General features: G+C 36.4%; 3 protein-coding genes across 4 annotated transcripts; all 3 read right to left on the bottom strand.

The window, feature by feature from the left end:
* Nucleotides 1-1121: 1121 nt before the first annotated feature.
* LOC137749381 (triacylglycerol lipase 2-like) lies at nt 1122-3336 on the bottom strand. Its single transcript, XM_068489475.2, has 9 exons — nt 3067-3336; nt 2858-2968; nt 2634-2774; nt 2425-2535; nt 2160-2303; nt 2038-2078; nt 1815-1894; nt 1636-1731; nt 1122-1473 (listed from the first exon to the last, which is right to left on the bottom strand). The coding sequence occupies exons 1-9, from the start codon at nt 3265-3267 to the stop codon at nt 1160-1162; spliced, it is 1239 nt and encodes a 412-aa protein (XP_068345576.2). The 5' UTR covers nt 3268-3336; the 3' UTR covers nt 1122-1159.
* Nucleotides 3337-4094: 758 nt separating this feature from the next.
* Nucleotides 4095-6421, bottom strand: LOC137709327 (uncharacterized). Of its 2 annotated transcripts, XM_068448412.2 has the most exons (5): nt 6175-6410; nt 5970-6042; nt 5039-5103; nt 4674-4783; nt 4095-4551 (listed from the first exon to the last, which is right to left on the bottom strand). In XM_068448412.2, exons 1-5 carry the CDS (start codon nt 6289-6291, stop codon nt 4344-4346), a joined length of 573 nt encoding a protein of 190 aa, XP_068304513.2. In that variant the 5' UTR covers nt 6292-6410; the 3' UTR covers nt 4095-4343. The 2 variants fall into 2 exon arrangements, with proteins under 2 accessions (XP_068304513.2, XP_088544698.1); XM_088688572.1 differs by lacking the exon at nt 4674-4783 and having other exon boundaries at nt 4413-4551; nt 6175-6421.
* A 6708-nt stretch (nt 6422-13129) lies between these two features.
* LOC137707964 (ethylene-responsive transcription factor 3) lies at nt 13130-14632 on the bottom strand. Its single transcript, XM_068446916.2, has one exon. The coding sequence runs from the start codon at nt 14233-14235 to the stop codon at nt 13552-13554; it is 684 nt and encodes a 227-aa protein (XP_068303017.2). The 5' UTR covers nt 14236-14632; the 3' UTR covers nt 13130-13551.
* Between the last annotated feature and the right edge of the window lie 5108 nt (nt 14633-19740).

Raw genomic sequence — 19740 nt, 5'->3', positions numbered from 1 at the left:
GTAAGGGAGAGGTCTTATGTTCGATTCTCACCCAAAGCGAATTTGAACCACATTAATGCTAGCCCATTGCGAGAGACTAAGGCCACTCAATCTCCTGGCAGTGTAAATAATATCGTTTGTTCAAAGAAAAAGGTGAAATATTTTAATTTCTAATTAGCTATGGTTTTCTACGACAACAAAAAGCCTTATCTCACTCAGTGATGTATGAATCCTAGAACGTCACTGCGTTCGGTTTTGTGCCAAGTCTTAACTATTGTTTTCTGATGTGAAAATCACAATGTAATTTCTACAACTAATACATAAAAAGATTGATAGTGTATACAAGCAAAGTCTTAGCTAATGGATACAGTACTGGGTTTCTATTCATGCGTTTCGGATTCGACACTCCCCAATCCCTAAATTAGTGTAATAGTTTCGAGCCTTTCTCCTCCCCTTAATAATAATAATTAAAATAATAATAATAATAATAATAATAATAAAGTGAAGGGGCGGATTTCATACAAGGGTGAAATCATGGCGAAGTCCTCTTCTTCACCTATGATATTGCAGCTGGATTGCAGCCATTGTTCTTCACAGATGATGTCGTGGCCAGATTACTGCCAATAGTAAAGAGGTGGATTGATGCAAAGTAGGAGTCAAGGCAGCTATCTTTTTCAAGTCCCCGTTTACTTGCAATGAACGAATATTTAAATTATTCTCGGTTTTTAACTTCTTCTGCTTTTATGGAGTCAAAAACTGTGAGTCCTATGTAACAAGCCATAGTCTAGAATGTTTGAAACCCCATGAATTAGATTGGTTAGGAGTAGTTAATCTTTTATATTCATTCCCTTTCTCCTATATTCCTGACTTTTCCGATTCACCATTTTCCATATTAACATGCAACCGTATAGAGAAACTAGAGATCGATATATTATATATAGATAATAAGGCACTGGGTTTTGATCTAGACACACCATGGTAAAACCGTAAAAGTACACATGAACCATATAAAAATGGTAGTAATTGTATGAATTTTGTTGTTAAAAGAAAAATCCAGTATACAGTATGGGTAGATACAACTCTGCCCTTAGGGTTGGGCAAAACCAAGGAGAAATATGATCTGAGGTAGAGGAAAAGAAAATAAGAGGATTGGCATTACTTGTTTCACAATTAAATATTCTCATTGAAGTCTAAAGAAAGCCATGAGAGGATCATACACATCTTGCTTAGCAGTTTCACCCATGACAAAATCTGCATGAGCGTAATCGTCTCTATACTGAAGCACAAGCTTATCTCCGTCATGATTTTCGAGGCTATTCATCAGCTGCTTCACATCTTTGACGTCGGACAGGGCATCTGCTCCTCCGTAACTGAGGAAGAGAGGAAGGTCATCTGGAATGTTTGTCATGTTGTACACTGGAGGAGTAGGCTGCCCATAGTGCTGCATATTCCCGTCCTTGTAGTCAAACTTTGCAATTGTTCCGTCTCTTATCACTGTTCAGAAAATCGCAGGATGTTATATTGAGTGCATCTATTTCAAGCAAATTTGGATCACTAATCACTAAGCGGATGTTACAGTTTAATTTTAGCATCGCGGAGGAGATTGTAACGTTCAAAGTTCTGGTGGTTTGTGAATGAAAAATTTAGAACACTTACTCTGGGATATATGGACCAAGTTTTTAGTTGAAGTTGACTGAGGCTCATGATCTAGAAAAACATCTACTATGGAAGAATTTAAGCAGCAATTCTTCCCTTCATTTTACAAAAATTTCCCAAGTCAGTACATATAGAAATGATTGAAGTGGTAGTAAGAATCTTAGGAGCATGTGTACTACCGGTGAACGCTGTCAATAAATGGGTGCAGTCAACACCCGGTTCCTGGCAGACAGCCTTCAGAAATTTGACTGCAGCCTTCCTGTTCATTTGTGGAAACACAAACAATGGTATGGTTCATTGAATTAACAGGTACATGACACGAGAGAATGCAAGTTCTGATCTTATAATTGGGATTTTTCAGTGAATACTGGATTGTGAATCATAAGGAACAAGAATCGATACCCTTTTGGATCAAATTGTCTAAAATCTGCGTCGTATAGTGCCTGTTAAAAGAAGAAAATAGGTTGTCAAAGAGTTATTCTGTTAAGAAACTAAAACAGCTAGAAAAAGGAAGTGTTCTTTACCTCAGCAACATAATTTTCAGCAGCTGTTCTTGCAAGGGGTGAGGGCATCTGACCAAGATAAGCAATCGGGCTAAGTAGGGCGGCTGATCTCAAGTTCTTCAGTTGCATGTCTTTGGAAAATGCAGCAAAAGCAACCAATGTTCCCTGCAAAATAAACCCATCGTTTAATTGCCATGTTTATATTATTAACACTCTGCCAAAAGTTTTTTATTTCTTTTAAAATGTTTGCAGAAGAGAAGAAAGCTGCAGAGTTTGTGAAATTCACCAGCGAATGTCCAACATAGTGAATTTTCTGTCCAGTTTGATCGCGCACATACTGGAAAGTAGCCGGGAGATCATAAGCAACGAGTTCATCCCACGACCATTCCCAATAAGCCTGAAAAGGAGCAAAATGGTTCGTGAACATGTTTTATTGAGTATTTTCATGTTGTTGGATGTAACCAAACATGAAATTCAGGAGAACAGAGTAGTTACCCGATCATCAGAACTGAGTGATGTGTGTCCGAGGCTGTACTTGGTTCCGCGGGTGTTCCCAAGCCACACCTCATACCCGTTGTCAGCTAAGAGGAATGCCAAAGATTGGCCTGGAGGTAACAGCAGCCATGTTATCCCATCCTGCGCAACAAACCACATAAACAAACTGTTACATTTTCCAAATTTACTGATCCTACTGAAAACTACCGCACAGAATTACTGACCATCAGAAGACCGTGTTGCAGAAGTACCGGTACCCCATTCCCCGACGCCTCCCCTGACTTCCCTGCTGGAATTCTCTGCATACTGAGAATATATCCATCTTGTGTTGTCACCTACACAACCCAAAAATGCAACCAACTTACATCAGTCAGTGTTTGCCGTGACTCAAAATTCTTGACAAACTGAGGAGCGAAAAACGTGGGCATGTCACCGTGTGTTCTTCACAAGCATAGCCTTGTGTTGCCACCATTGTTGCACAGATTCCGTCATCACCGGGAGACGGAGCCAATGCAGAAGCAGCATCCTGCACATTGTTAGCTGAGAACAACTTTGTTCTGGTTCCAACTACTGACTCACAGACAAGAATAACTACAACAATACAGCTTAAAATCTTATCAGCCAACATCTTCATAGGTTTAATAATCGTTTCCTGGTACAAATCACCTTTTGAGATTCGGACATTTTTATAGTACAGAAAAAACCAGATAAAAACAGAACTTGGGTGTTCACATGAGCTAATATAAATTGATTAGTAAATTAAACTAAGGTTCAACAAAAGCATCTAATGCTGATGGGCACTAGTTTTCACTAATTAAATACAATTAAGAACGTTATTAACCTTAGATTTCGTCGCTGCCACGATTCCATAATTTAACAAGAATTTCATTGATAAATCCAAATCTAATCCAAGAATGTAAAACCAAAACACCGTCAGCCCAGGACTTATATTTTGTCACTGTTTCTTTTGTCCAATTAGTAAAAGATGAAGACGTACTGCCAACGGAGGCACAGAAAGTACTACATTCATGGATATAAACTACCAAACCCAACAAGAGCTCAAACACTTTCTTCCGGTTTCGCCAACGGGGTAAAACCTCCAACGCTTTAGTTCCGGGAGAAGAACTTAGGTGCACTAGTTGTATACACCGGTTCTTTTTGTCTCTCCAATGAGGTGACACAAAATAACAAGTGTATACAACCGGGATAGACAAGTTTTCTTCCAATTCGAGGCATCCATTCTCTGCATAAACCACGGGTACCTGTATTATACTCGTTAACATACAATGGTTTTCTTAAGCAAAGTGTTTCTTTCCTCATCTCTCACAATTCTAAGATAGTTTTCCATGTGCAATAACTAGGACAAAAATCACACCCTTGACTGTGTAATATCGATTGCTCGTTGAACCCTATAAATGTCAATTGATTGACAATAGGATTCCAAATTCGAGAGTCCAAGAGTTATATAAAACGTTTCATTGACATATGAGTCACAATACGAAGGACAATGACGAATCCAATTCCTTCATACGATTATGATAACTTCATTTTTCCCGTCCAAATAAATACCAGTACAAAAAACCTTGGTATAAAATTATATCAACAATCTGTTTTCCTTCCGGATTTCTCAGCAAACAAAACCTGTCACGAAGCTTGCTTGCTAAAAAGAGAGATGGGATTCTCCAGACTATGTGGGGGTATGAGTGCCCTTTATCTTTTTTCCGATGTTTTGACATGATTATCTTGTGTTCTCGGTCTGGTTAGCGGTCTTCTGAGAAATTGGAATTGCCACGCTTTAGGTTCTATCCGCCTAAGCAGTGGCCACCTTTTCGGTTTAATTTGACCTAGCAATTTCATCTGCTCCCTTCTGAACTTCCTATTTGCATACCACCTTCCACCTCGCCAACCCAAAGCGCAGCTGCAGTTCGGTTAAAATGGTGTAAGTGTATAATGCATGAACCGTTTGATATTTGTAGTTTCATAACAAGAAAAGCAGGAATTATGTTTCGGACATGGTTATTAAAAATTTAAAGTACAAACCCGATAACTAAAGTGGTTCCCGCAGTGGCTATGCATGAAGGAAGACCTATAGTTCCAGAATCCATGATGTTTCTAATTTCCGATTGCTCTAGATTATGATTGTTTTTCATCTGCCACCGAAACAGAAACAGATCTCCAAACGTAACAAACATAAACAGATAATTAAAAAGGGGGAGCCTTAATATAAACAGCAATAGCATTAACCAAAATTTAATTAGAAAAATTAAGAGTGAGAGCTTGCGCATATGATGCCTTATCCCACTGTCAAAATCAGTAACATAAACAGGATGAAAACAAGAATACAAGACATGGATAATAGAAAATATTGTCGTTTTCTTTTTCTTTCAATGAGACATTGTACTTACAGCTTTTTCAATTGATTCGAGCCTTTGATCAACTCTTGATTCATGTACATGGCGTAAAGTATATCCTGCGCCCACAACAGATGAGCATTAGTTTATTAGATAAGAAAATGTTTTCAAACATATTATTGAGAGGGGACAACAGTAATAAAGTTGAAACAAAACTTTTGCACCTTAATGCATTGGTGAACCAAATTTTTTAGATTATAACGAATCTTTAGTTATAAGTAAACAATTTAGTCAAAGAACATAAACCACAAATGATTATATCAGAACTTCATAAGTTTAGCACCTCACAAAATCTAGAACTAGAACATCTATGACTTGAGAACGATTGTGTATTTGAAATTTACATCCTACACTATATTCAAAATAAATTGTCCGTGTTTACCCCAACTTCTAATTCGGGTACAAATTCATATCCACGTTTGCTAAACATATGAAATATGTTTGACTGACCGAAAACTCAGGTTGAAGATCCAACTGAAGTCACAACCCTTAAGCTTACAAAACTAATTTGCCCTTTCCTGTGAAGGTTAGTTGAAGGGAACTTTATATGTGCCCTACAATTTGCACATTGTACCTACCAACTTATGGGAATACGATGGGAATGCCGTGAGTTTGTAGGGTAAAGTACAGTGAGAAAATTGCAGGTTACATGTATGTGCCTTAGCTTGAATCAAGGATTTCAAACAAACTACACGGCACCCACCGTCTGCGAATATTTCAACCCGCAATTAAAGTGGAGCGCCAAATGCCACTCCAATTGCCATAGAGTTAGCTAAACTTGTATTCATCACACTAAATTTGTTGCAAAATACTAATCATTTCACCCTTTATGAATTTGAAGACTAATTGATGATCATAAACAAACACAGATGCAGAAAAGCAAGGCAAATTTGAGAAATTAAAGAGCTTCCTAACAAGAACTCACCAAACCATGCCGTGGCGACTGATGCAATAGAAGTTCCAACTGTAAATACAACCTTATGGCTTTCAAATATATCCTAAAACATTCACCAAGAAAACAAAAAAACCCATCAGAATTAAACACAACCCATGAAAAATCAATCGACACCCACAACTTCAAACTCCCAGAAACCCCCAAAAATGTGTGAGAAAAATCGGAAAGCAAGCACCTTTGTGGAAAAATAAGTGTCCTGAACGGCAGCCCATGATCTGAAAGCTTTCTTCCTCAACTGGGTTATGGCTTGCGACCACGAAAGTACGGTCCCTGAGCTTCTAAGGCGCTGCATGGCGCATGCTAGGGATGCGCACCGCGAAGTTTCTGGGGAAAATGGAGGCAAAAGCTTGAAAAGCTTCTTCTTCTTCTTTTGTTGTATTTTTTGCGGCTTTTTATTGGTCAGATCAGATGGGATTCCGTAGAGTCCATACCTTGGAAAAAACGCAAAACCAGTGGGACAACTTGGGCTCCAAAGTTTAGAGAAATTTTACCAGATTCAGTCTGGGCTGGGCTATTGACCCTTGTCAAGCCCACTTTGCTTGTTCAAACAAACTAAGGGCAACTTGTATCCAATTCATGTCTCGTCTGAAACGGACTTGTATGTCAAATAGTTAAAGAGTGTTCACTTTTGCATTTGATGTCTTAAGTTCGATTATCCCTCACAATTACCGGTTGTATGTAAGAAAAAGAGTAGTATGATTGGGTTTTGCTATCGTATGTTTAGGTCAAGGGATTAGTTTAACCCTTATTTGGTCGAAAACATGACTAGGAGCCCAAACAAAACTAAGCAACGATAAGTTCACACCTAGACATTCCTAGTTGGTCGACACGAAAAAGACTGTCTGAACAAGAAGGAGAATTATTAACGTAAGAATCGCTTACATCTAAAGCATGCAGATGACGCTTTATCGCAATGGTGGAAGGCAATCATGCTTATACACTCTGGTACGGGTTCAATCCCCCTCGATCTCCCTCCCCACAACTAAAAATTTAACCACTAATACTATCGTTTATCAAAAAAGAAAAGCGAGACAATAATTTGTCTGACTATTAACAACAAATACTTTTCTCCATACATGACGTATCTCGCGTTCCCAAGATTTTGAAAAAAAAAACTCTCAACAAGCCAAAACAAGAGAGTCCAAATGAGCTTTTTTAATAGTAGCTTGTACCATAGAAATTAACTTTTATCCAAGCCTTATAAGCCTAAAAATCCCTCATAGCAACTTCAACTTATTTTGGTACAAACAGTATCCTATCGTCAAACATTCAACTTAATTTGGTACTTAAAAATAAATAAAGATTGAATAAAATTTAATTTCTGTTAGAAATAAAGGGTAAGACTAGTGGCGAAGTCAGAAATTTTCAAGAGGAGGGACGAAATTTAAAAGCGTAATAGGTTCCACAAAAATGTAGACAATCAAATCATTTTAGATAGTAGACAATATTTAATGTTGTTCACAATTTGTCAATACAAACAAATTGTAATTATTGTCGGCAAGATTTCATGTCATAAAACGTCGCATAATAGACTCATTGTCAATAAAAACAAAAACATCCCTCTCAATATAAACAATCAAGCTATCACACAATTGTCGTACATCTCTCGCAATGTAAACATCTCTCTCAGTAATATCAAAAACACTCTCACATAATAGGAACACTAACGATATTTTCCTCAAAAAACTTTTGTATATTTGAAACAAGCCCTCAAAGTCATCATTTCTCAAGAATTAAAAGAAAATAAGATGAAATAATTTTAAATACCAAAAATAATAACAAGAATTAAAAAAGAACAATAACAAATGTCAACCTTTGTTTTTGAATAGTCTAAACAAAGGAGAGAGAGCGAAGAGAATTAAAATGGTGGGCTAGTAGTGCGGTTGGGAAAGAAAATCACATCAATAAAATTAAAAATTAAAAAGAAACTAAAGGAGCCTACCGAACTGCATCGTTTCATTAAAAGGAACACTGAGTTTTATAAAAGGTAAACGACACCGTCTAAACAAAACCAAGTCGTCTTCTTCCTTTGAAACCAAAACCCAGCAACGAAATGCACCCAGATCAGCAGGTTTAGAAGATCGGAGGGGCGAAATTCTCACTCTTAGTGGCGATTTCCGATGACTGGAGGGGCGCCCGCCCCTCCTTGCTCCTATGAGGAAGAGGCAACAGAGAGAGAGAAGAAAGATTGGGAGGATAAATTTGTGTGTCATTTTCTTCTTATTAGAGTGCCTATTCATAGGCTTAAGATTTATATAGAAAAAATCCTAACTAATTACATATTACATTCTGACCAAAAGTGAAGAGCCACATAATAAATATTATTTACAAAATTTCCCCTTGAATATTCACCGATCAATGATATCCATTCGGTTATGGGCGCAACGTGATGTAGGCTTCCAATTGATTGAATATGAACTTCAGATTGATATGTGGGTGCTATAAACCTCCCACTAGAACTGAGAATCACTAAACTGAATGGAATTGCATATATGGTCGTTAAATTCAATCAAACAAGATGATGAGCTTGGTTTGAAATTCATCTCCCGGAATCATACGCAGCACCAACCTCATCATTGGAATAAAAATAGTACCATTTTCAAACCAAATGGAATTGTAGTCCAATTCAATCCAACATCCTACTCCATTCTACAAATTAAATATTTACCTTTTAGTATTTCTTCTTCGTATAAAAAAAAATTAAAAATATAAAAGAAGGAAGAAAATGATGTCCTAATTCGTTGCATTCCTATACTTTTGTAACAAGTAGGTTAAAATAGGAATTTTCTTCTTTTGTGCTAATGAATAAATAAGGGAACTGTTATTAATATTTTAAAAATCATATTCTACATTCCTCACAAATGTAATTTTTTTTTTCTAATTATAAAAAATTTAAAATATAAAATAAAATTTTTATAATGCTAATAATACTTTTCATAAATAAACTCCAGTCATACACAGAACGAAACTAACGAATGGGGAAGGAGTCACAGTCTCACATAATTAATAGAAAATTAAAAAATTAAAAAATCTAATGACACTTTCAGTCTGTTTTATTACGGAAATCGAAATAAATTATTTATATAACGGTGTGAATAAGTCATAAAAAGACGAGTTTTGATTTGAATAAAAATGGCTCAGTGCGCGGTGCTCGCCACTCCTTTTGACTTGCGCCGTACAAAGCTTTCATATATGGAAGTTTCATGTGCATGGCGTGCCATCACAGTCTACATTTTCTTTTTATCAAATCATATATTTTGTTAAATTAGATTTTAAATTAATTATGAAGGAGTTTAAAATTCACGTGGTGCAGACATTTAATTTCTTTTTATAATTGTGGTAAAAGATCATTTACCATTGCAATTTACATTAATCCCTTCAATTGGTCGAGCTCGAGTTTTTCTTTGGGAGTAGATTTTTATCTCTCCAAATCTTCTCCCCTCTAGTTCGCTTCTCTTTTACTTTGTTCTGTTTCTTTTTCTATATAGAAGTCAATGTCAAATATTAACTTGAGTTAATTGTGAACATTTCAATAGAAAGGGATTGAAAAAGAGAGAAATTTGGAGATGAAAAAATCCTACTCCCTTTCTTTGCAACAAAAAAGAATTTTTTAATTTTTATTTTTAAGTTGGGTAATGTTAGAGATACCATCTATTTAAATTATTTTTTGTAAACCATATGACTTGGTTGTTGATGATTATATTATTATTTGCTGGTTAATTAACGTGTTTATTTCCTATTTTTTGTAAACCATATGACCTGGGCGATGTGGGATGTTACAATCCACCCCCCTTAGGGGCCCGATATCCTTGTTGGCACACTTCCGGCCAAAGATTGGCTCTAATACCAAATTGTCACATCCCGGCCCGGGCCCCCACCACATTCCAGACTTGACTCCACCGTAGCACGATATTGTCCGCTTTGAGCCTCGACCACGCCTTCACGGTTTTGTTTCTGGGAACTCACACGAGAACTTCCCAATAGGTCACCCATCCTGGGATTGCTCTCACGCGAACTCGCTTAACTTCGGAGTTCCTATGGAACCCGAAGCCAATGAGTTCCCAAAAGGCCTCGTGTTAGGTAAAGATGAGAATATACATATAAAGCTTACAAGATCCACTCCCCTGGACGATGTGGGATGTTACAGATTGCATGCGTCCGTTAATTTCTTATTTTGGCGGTTGTTAGTTGGTGAAGACATAATTGTACTTCCTTGTAGGATCATATGGATACTTTTTTTAATAGAGCACCTTGGCTCGTTTTTGGAAGACAAGGACAAGATAAGAGTAAAGCAGTGAAATTGTCCTTACTATGCACTCTAAAATGTAATTTCTTTTTGCAACTCCACCGTTTGGGAAGAGGAAGGACAAGGGCAATTACTGTTGACAATTTTTTTTTTTTTTTTTTTTTTAAAAAATGTTTTGCAACTTGTAATTGTGTACTCAGTAAGTTTGTTCTTCGAAGAAGACGGTTGAACTTTTTAAGTTTCTTAAGTGTGTCTAATTTTAATTGTGTTGTTAAACAATATGCTAGAAGACCATTGGATTTCCAACGGTCATTTCATCTAGACCGTGGAATTTTCAACGTTAAAAAAAGGGATCAATGGAGATGCTCTTAATAGAGCACTTTGGCTCGTTTTAGGAAGACAAGGACAAGACAAGAGTAAAGCAGTGAAATTGTCCTTACTATTCACTCTAAAAAGTAATTTCTTTTTGCAACTCCCTCGTTTGGGAAGAGGAAGGATAAGGGCAATTACTGTTGACAATTTTTTTTTTTTAAATGTTTTGCATCTTGTAATTGTGTACTTAGTAAGTTTGTTCTTTGAAGAAGACGGTTGAACTTTTTAAGTTTCTTAAGTGTGTCTAATTTTAATTGTGTTGTTAAAAAAAATGCTAGCAGACCGTTGGATTTCCGACGGCCATTTCATCTAGACCGTGGAATTTTCAACGTTAAAAAAAGGGATCAATGGAGATGCTCTTGCATGGGCACAGATATTGATTCAACGTGTTTTATCCTTCTGCACTCTTCTTGGAGGGAGAAGTTAGTGTGAAAATCGCTTCTTTTATCATTTTACATCTAGGGTTTTACATGCAGTTCGATATTTTATGTACTTGAAGTTTATCTTAATTTTTGTTTTAAAAATAATACGATATTCATTGATACATAAAAAATGTACAAGCGGATAGCAATCTAAAGATTCTAAACTTATTTTGTAATTTGAAAAAGGAAGAAATATAGAAAATGATGATAAAGAATGTTCAATTTAGAACAAAATCATGAAGTCTTCTCACTAGAAATAATTATATTCCCAACAAAAAGCCAGAAATTTTCAATTGGACAAGTCTTTTTACAAAAGAGGAGATCATTAACGCAAAAGACATGACAAGACCAGTTGCCACGTCTCTCCAACTACTAACACCCACCAAAGATCAACAAGCGGAATCAAACTACTCTCCCACACCAAAAACGAATCCAAAGATGAATAAGCAACTTAAGTTCATCTCATGTCTAACTAAAGAGATGTTCCGAACTAAAGAATGGGTAAGTCCTCAATAGTCCTAATTATTGAGGAATCCAACATTATATTCATTAGGTTAAAAAGAAAGCAAATCAGTATTTCATTAATTCGATCCTGATTGTTTAATTCTCATATTACTAACTAGTCTGGATTATTAACGAAAAATTGCTAACGATTATCAAGAGATTTCTATTTTACTTTGTGGAGATTTTCTACTATACTCTAGAGTTTTCAAATATTACGTTAGATCTTGGTAGAAGATACAATGACCAACATATAACAACTCCAAAGTCTAGAATACTCTAGAACACCGTGGGAGAAACATACATGTACCCATATGTCAAAGCGGCAATACTCCATATTAATCATATCATGTTACGTATTATACCTTTTTTTCCACATTATATCCTTTTTTCCACAACCGTAACATTGCAACTTATCCAGAATCAGACGCTGATTATTACAACTTACCCAGAACCGGACGTTGAATACAAATTGTCACGCATTTTAATTTTACCGCATAATAATATGCAATTAGTTTGAAATATTGTTACAACAACGTTCCCTGTACATAAAGTGGAAGTAGAAAATAAATACAGAAATGCAAGCCTCTTGGGAGCTCTTGCAATCCTTTTCTCAAAGATCCTAGAAATCCAACAATCGTGCTCATTCATCATATATTGTACGGTCAGGAATCATTTAAATTTTAAAATTTAAAATTCGAATATAAATAGTACTTCATGAAAACTGATCGTAAAATGTACGATGAACATACATAATTGCAGGATCCCTAGAATAAAGACCCGGCAAGATCCTTTTCCCATGGAGACCTCCACAAAAATAAACACTCTTTTTCTTTCCCTTGTGGAGGTGATTGAAAAGAAAGAAGCGCATGTGGGTGAAGCCCAAGCTTTCGCTAGGTCGCTTAGGGAAGGGTGCACTCTGCGCAGGCAGGGAGGCAGGCAGGCAGACAGGCAGGCAGGGCCTTGGGGTTTGGGGGATAATATTTTTGCCCATTTGATAATTCATATACACAACCAGTAGTGCACAACAAGAATCTTGCATCACATGTGCAATCAATGCTTCTTATCATAAACCCTATCCATCATCAACCTGCATTTGCCCTCCCTTCCCCTATCTCACCAAACAATCTCCACCATCCATCCACCCACCGCCTCTCCAAATTTCCCTTTTCTTTTTCATGATTATTTGTGTTCATCCCCCATCTCCATCTACAAACTTCACAAACCTAAATCCACTTTGTTCTAATCTCTACATGCATTGTTTACAAGAACAAACAAGAATTATGCCTACCCCTTTGTAACAAGGCTAAAAGTACTCTAATCTTTCTCTAGTACACGAAAAAAACAGAGGATCGATCGAAGCCTAACTGACCTAATTTAGGGAAAAAAATATTAAAATCGAAGCCTAACTGACCTAATTCACGTCTGTTAATTCTACTTAATTTAGGGAAAAGAAGACGGAAAATCGAAGCCTGACTGACCTAACGCACGTCTGCAAAGCGATTATCATATCTAACGTATACCATGGAATGCAATGCAAAATGAATACTAGCCCATATGAGTGAATCAGAAAATAGAAGAACGAAACAAAATGGAAAGCTTTCCTTTTTATCTAAATTCAGATAATGTTTTGTACAGAAAATGGAAAAAGAAAACAAAGATGGGTATAGAGGAATCTGATCAGAAGGGCAAAAACCCAGATCGGATCTAGTGCTTGCTGGGTAGCTGGGTAAACAAAGATCTAACATTAGCAGCTTCAACCATACAGAGAGAATATTCCTACACCCATCAAGTTGAGAAACCCAGATGCTATTCTACACCATAATATTCGAACATGGCAGAAAACTTCAATTAAATAAAAAAAAATAAAAAAAAAAAATCTCAAACTCTTCTTCTCAACCACCAAGCATCAATTTTTTTTCCTTTTTTTTTGAAATTTTCCCGAGAAAATAAGGCAGAAAAAACAAAAGGGAAAGGAAGAGGGGACCATTATTTGAGATCCATATTGTAATTAGAGGCACAAAGCGGTGGCTTGAAGATCGTGATCGTCGTCGCCGGATTTGAATAAATCGAGGCCGTCCGTCGGCGGCGGCAGGTTGAGATCGAACGGCAGGGGCGAGATTCTCCGGAACGACGACATCAGGACGCAATCATCGCCGTCGTCAACGACAGATGACGAGGAGTCGCAGTCGCTGTGGCAGTCCTCGGGGGAAACCGGGAGCACCGGTCTCCGCTGCGGCTGGGGGTCGGATGTGGGCCTCGGCCGGGGGCGGGGCCCGCTGAAGGACTCGACGGTGCTGCTGAGACTGCTGGAGGTGGGCCGGCTGGCCTGGACGACATCGCAAACCGTGTCGTCGGGGTAGAGAGAAGGATGGGACGGAGGAGGTAGATGGTGGTGGTGGTTGTCGTATTCGGCAGGGAGAGGGAAATTAGTCTTGGCCTTGGGCCCCCGGAGGGACCGAGCGGCGGCGTCATATGCCCGGGCCGCGTCCTCGGCCGAGTCGAAGGTGCCGAGCCAGACCCGAGTCTTCTTCCACGGGTCTCTGATCTCGGCGGCGAATCGGCCCCACGGTCGCTTCCGCACGCCCCGGAATCTAATTTCCTGTACCGCTGCGGCCACCGCCGTCTTGGGCTTGCATAATTGGACTCCTGCTGCTGCTGCTGCCGCCGCAGTGGCTCTGCCTCCTCGCCGCATCGGAAATTTGGAATTTGGAATTGAAAATACAACAGGAAAGATGGTAGGTAGAGAGGAATAGAGGATTAAAGATTGGGGACTCTGTTTTCTCTCTCTTCTTCTTCTTCTGCTACCACCTCCCTGAGGAGCTGAGGAAGACGGAGATTTTGATCGTTCAGAGGTGTTGTTCGGTGGTCTTCCTCTCCATTATTTTGTTTTGGGCTCTCCTCCGATCACTTTCTAACAATCTCTCTCTCTTCTCTCTCTCTCTCTCTCTCTCTCTTGTTGGTATTGTTGCTGGTTTTCTTTCTTCTCTTCTTCTTCTTTCGTTGTTTGTTATCATTTCTTCGCCTTTTTTATTCTTTCGGAACGCGGAAAAAGAAATTGGTTGTTTTCGGAATGACCAAAACGCCATTCCTTCCCTCCCTCCACTTACAATACGTGGATTTTATTCTTTTTTTGGCTCTTTCCCTCTTTTATTTATTTATTTTTTAACTAATTGCTTTCATTTTTTTCTTTTTCACTCCTATAAGGTAGTAGAAAAATTAGACTACATTGATACAATGAGAAGATTTTAGATAGAATTGTTATACTTTTTCTTTATTCCAATAGTTTAAGTAAACTATTTGTTCCTATTTTTAGATTTAATCTTCGGTTCTAATGTCCGTTATGTCAAAATTAAAACGAAAATAGTAAATTTTTGACGTACAGAATAATTCAATTAATTCAATATGACCACGTGGTTTGGCTCCTATTTTATTTGCATAACACGTGTATAGTTCAGTGTTATCATTTTGTTATTTCATTAATTTATAATAAAAATGAATCGGTGGAATATAAATAAAAGAGATTTGATTTTTCTGTTATAATGTACGTTGTGTCAAAATTAAATTGAAAATAGTAAGTTTCTGACGTACGTAATGATTCAACTAATTCAACATGACCACGTGGTTCAGCTCCTATTCTATTTGCATAACACGTGAATAGTTATGCGTTATCATTTTGTCATTTCATCAATTTATAGGAGTAAAATAAAAATGAATCAGTGTCACATAAATAAAAGACTTATTAATTGATTTGCCCCATGAAACTGTCATTTAGTCTCGTTCTACCTCTTGAAATTGGTTTCGTTTTACTTTGCCCCATTTTGCATCATTTAGTCTCACTTTTCTCCATTTTCGTTCATTCTGTCAAATAGTTGTTAAATGAAAAGATAGTATGGACATTTTATTTTTGGTACAACTCTTTGCCTCCAACTTGCATGCTGAAAAAATTCTGATTCCATTTTCGATAGCTCTAATTCAAACCCCCTTATGTCTCTCACTTGCGGATTGGTGTGGAGCTGTAGTTACAGTCGTTGGCAAAAGAAAATAATGGTTTGTGTTTCAAAAGTAAATAATGGGTTGTGTTTCAAAATCTAATTCAAGCCATTCATTAATCCAACAACTACAACTACAACTCCGTATCAATCCTTAAGAAAGAGAGACAGGATTTGAATTATAGTTATTAAAAAATGAATTTGGAGTTGTTTTAGCAGGCAAATTGGAGGCAAAAAATTGCGTCGAAAATAAATGTCCATACTATCCTTTAATTTAGCGTTTATTTGATAGAATGGACAAAAATTGGGTGAACTGAGACTAAGTAAGACAAAAATGACAGTTTTATAGGGCAAAGTGAGACAAAACCAGTTTTCAGAAGGTAAAGCGAGACTAAATAGCAATTTTAGGGGCAAATCAATTAATAAGCCTAAATAAAATATGTGAAAATTTTTAAAATCCTACCATAAAATAAGGGCTAAAAAAAACTTATTTATTGATATGCCGCAAAAATTTTGGAGAACTATTATATAAAGTTTTGAGTGCAAAATGAGATTTTGGAATGCCAATAACAATTCTCAAATGTTATTAATATAATGTAATACAATAGTAGTCATATCTTTCGAAATGTATTACAAAATTTCATTAAAGATGAAATAAATTTGTAATACCGTGGAAAAATTTAAATATATGAAATGGATATTCACAATTATGAATAAGTGAAAAGAATTGAGAATTTATATTAATTCATTTGAGTTTAGTTTTTAAATTAAACTAGTTAAGAAGTTTGAAGTTTGGGAATTAATTATTTAAAATCAGTAGACTGTTCAAGGTCACAATTTATATTTTTGAATAGAGCTCGACCTGACGAACGCGTAGGCATAAACCGTTCATGAAACGGAGTTATGATGAAGAAATTATTAACATTTAAAATCAAGGATATGTTGGTAATCTTATTTATATTTAGAAGGCTCCAGAAATCTGGAGCCATGAGTTGTGCCACATGTGTGGCTGTGATTGAAGAGAAAAATAAATGATGGATGGTTGTGATTAAAAGAAAATAATAGAAATGAGGAAAAGGAGGAAGGAATTGGAGGAGGGTGACCAATGGGGAGAGAGAACCGGGATGAGAAAGGAGAGAAAAGAGAAACGGAGGATCAGGACCCAGGTCTTGGTGACCCGACCCGATCGGCGTCTATACCTATTTCCGACGGGTTTTCACCCTTTTTTCCGGTGAATTACATCAAACAACCACTTAGGAACCCCTCCACGACCTTCCCTCTTCCTATTACATCCCAAAAATATAAGGATTTGGACTTTAAATCGGGAGTAATCGGACAGTGGGGACAGTGGGGTGAGGCTATTGCGGGTTTGAATCGACTAAATTTGAAGCAAACTACATCCATCTCCACCACCATTAGACTTCACTTGAGGTCTAGAACAAAGCACAAACAATGGTATGGGCAGCGGAGCACCGGAGGTCAGGTTTTGAGGCCACCCATTTATGGGGGTTTCCGGCATGTTCGAGGCAAATTGGAGCCTTTCCAAGCCAAATTGGACTTGACCGCAGGTATAAATTTGCTCTACTCTTTGATATCTTCATTTCTGTAACTTTTGAGAATTTTTAGAAATAATGGAATTTTCTGGCGAGTCGGGGCGGCCAACCGCCACCCATGGCAGCGGGTGCGGCAGCGCACGGCCAGGGGGCCAACATTGTGTTTTTATGCAGATTTCGTTATTCTAATTATGCTTTTGAGATCTCACTGTTGTGGGTTGAATGTTAATACGATTGTGGTGTATGTTGGATTAAATGAATATATTCGGGTTTGGTTTGAATTTGTGAACTACGAATGGCTTGATCCCTGTTTGGGGTATGTAGGCAATCTAACGAGACGTTAGATGCAACCATAAAATAAGTGAGATTAAATGATCGAGAATTAATACTTAGATGGAATTTTGACCTAAGAGAAGAAAATGGTTCTAAATTGGGAGTGAAATTGTAGGTTTTGGTAAATGAATAATGTTTATGATTTACACTTGGAAGGAAGTAAATTATTTGGAGAATGATGACTAATGATAGTGAAATTTAATTGTTAATTTAAAGATATGTTTTGATATTCAAGAAAATATGGATAGCTTGAAAGAATTTTAATTATTGACTAACTATGATCTTCATTTGGGCCTATTACAAAAGTAATCCTCTAAAATAAATATTTCGGGGCCGGGGCGTGACAAAATTAATATCTTATTAGAGCATCTATAATCACGCTCTTTATTTTATAACAAATTTTAGCTTGTTGCTAACCCATTATGAAGTTTAACCCATTTTCTCACCCCCTTAGTGTAGATAATATTTTTTTTTTCAAAAAACAAATCGTACTTCAACCATACTCCATATTTTGGAGAATCATAATGACTATGTGTCAATAATTAGCCAATAAAAAATATTTATTTATTTTAAATAACAAAACAATGACCATCCAAGCTCATTTCTCCCTTCCTATACTAAGGAGCTCCTCGATGAATGCCTATCTAAGAAGGTGGATATGGAGCATGATTTGAGTTGACTTTTTTTTTTTTTTTTTTTTTTTTTTAAATCCTCCATAAATTCTCTTATAAACCCATTTAATGAGCTCATTGGAGATGCTTTTAATCTTTTCAGTTTTCATCCATATTTGTTTTCGCTAGACACTTTATTCAAATGAATAAGTATCATAAGGATTACATTGAAAAAAAAAATTTCAGTATTCCAAAGTATTTGATACTCCGAGTATTTTAACGTTAGATCTTAATTTTTGTATTTTTTAAATAAAGATCTAACAATTAAAACACTAACTACTTTAGAGCCGTTAAGAAAGTCTCACACATTGGATAACGGGAACGATCGGGTCACAACTAAACATAAAAACCATGAGGAAAAACATAATTTTAATTAAAGATTCACTGTCGAAGACAAGTTGATAGTTTAAATTAATTATATGAACATGGAGGTTTATTTTTGTGGTAGGTTTTTCAAATGCGACAATGAATAGGTGAAAAGTTTTAAGTTTTTATTTTGTAGGTGGGTATTAAAAATCTACCAACAGGATCTTCTCCAGATTCTTTTGGTAAGGATTCTAGAGATCCGTAAATTGTATCTGTGCATTGTACATCGTGCAGTCAGTTTTTGTCAGGTATTGTTTGTATTTAATTTTAAATAAAAATATTTAAAATAATTTATGACCGTACAATGTACAATGAACAAATATAATTCATGGATCCCTGAAATACTCACAAAGAGAATCCAACAAGGATCCGAATTCGAAAATCTACACTAATCATTACTAGATTCACTAAATTGTCAAAAAATTAGTAACCTCTCCAAAGAAAGTATGACAATCACATACATAGACCAACAATTGTTAAAAAATAGTAATATGGCTTATATATAAAAAAAATTTAAAAAAAAAAAAAAAGCAGTCTATTTTTGTTTCTAGACTCCCACTACCCTTTATTTGTGTTGGTATATGGAAGTTGGAAAAGTTCTAATTGAAGTTTTGTTATTTGATTCTCTTCGATGTAGTTTATACGACAGTTGAAAATTAAAAGTTGTGTATAAACGATAAAAAAAAGTGTAAATAGCACGACTCAAAGCATAATTATGCAATCAAAAGCTTTTTTTTTTTTTTTTTTTTTTGGGGATAACTTCTTATTTTTTTACATTCATAAAATTTATGAGAGCCATGATGACTGTATTTCAATTCCATCACACGGCATCAAGTTTTTGACAATTTCATATGACACTGTGTAAATAGATTTGAGATATGTATGTTCTTTCCCGTGACACTCAATAATCTTGTAAGGAGCAGAAGGAGAGAGGTAATATTTCAAGGTTTAAAACTTTAGGGGTGTGATATCCACGCATCTCATTTTACTTCTCACACACCTTTTTAATTTTTAGCCTTCGGATCGGATAAATTGAAGAAAATCAACAGAGATAAATTATCAAGGGGTGTGTGAGAAGTAAGATAGAATGTATGGATAGCACACCTCAAACTTTAAAGCCATTGGCGTGTCACCTCTTTACTTCTTCATGGATAACATATTGGATTTGTTTGAAAATACTTTTAAAATGACTAAAAGTGTTTTTGTAAAAATATTTTTGGGGTTTAAAAAGCACTTGAAGTGCTATTTGCAAGAAGCACTTGAAGTGTTTTTCCAGAATTCACTT

Source organism: Pyrus communis, chromosome 17 (assembly GCF_041283825.1).
Source record: "Pyrus communis isolate YQ-2024b chromosome 17, ASM4128382v1, whole genome shotgun sequence".
In the NCBI taxonomy this organism is placed as follows: domain Eukaryota; kingdom Viridiplantae; phylum Streptophyta; class Magnoliopsida; order Rosales; family Rosaceae; genus Pyrus; species Pyrus communis.
Note: the sequence above shows the minus strand (reverse complement) of the source record. Positions and strands in the feature narration are given on the sequence as shown.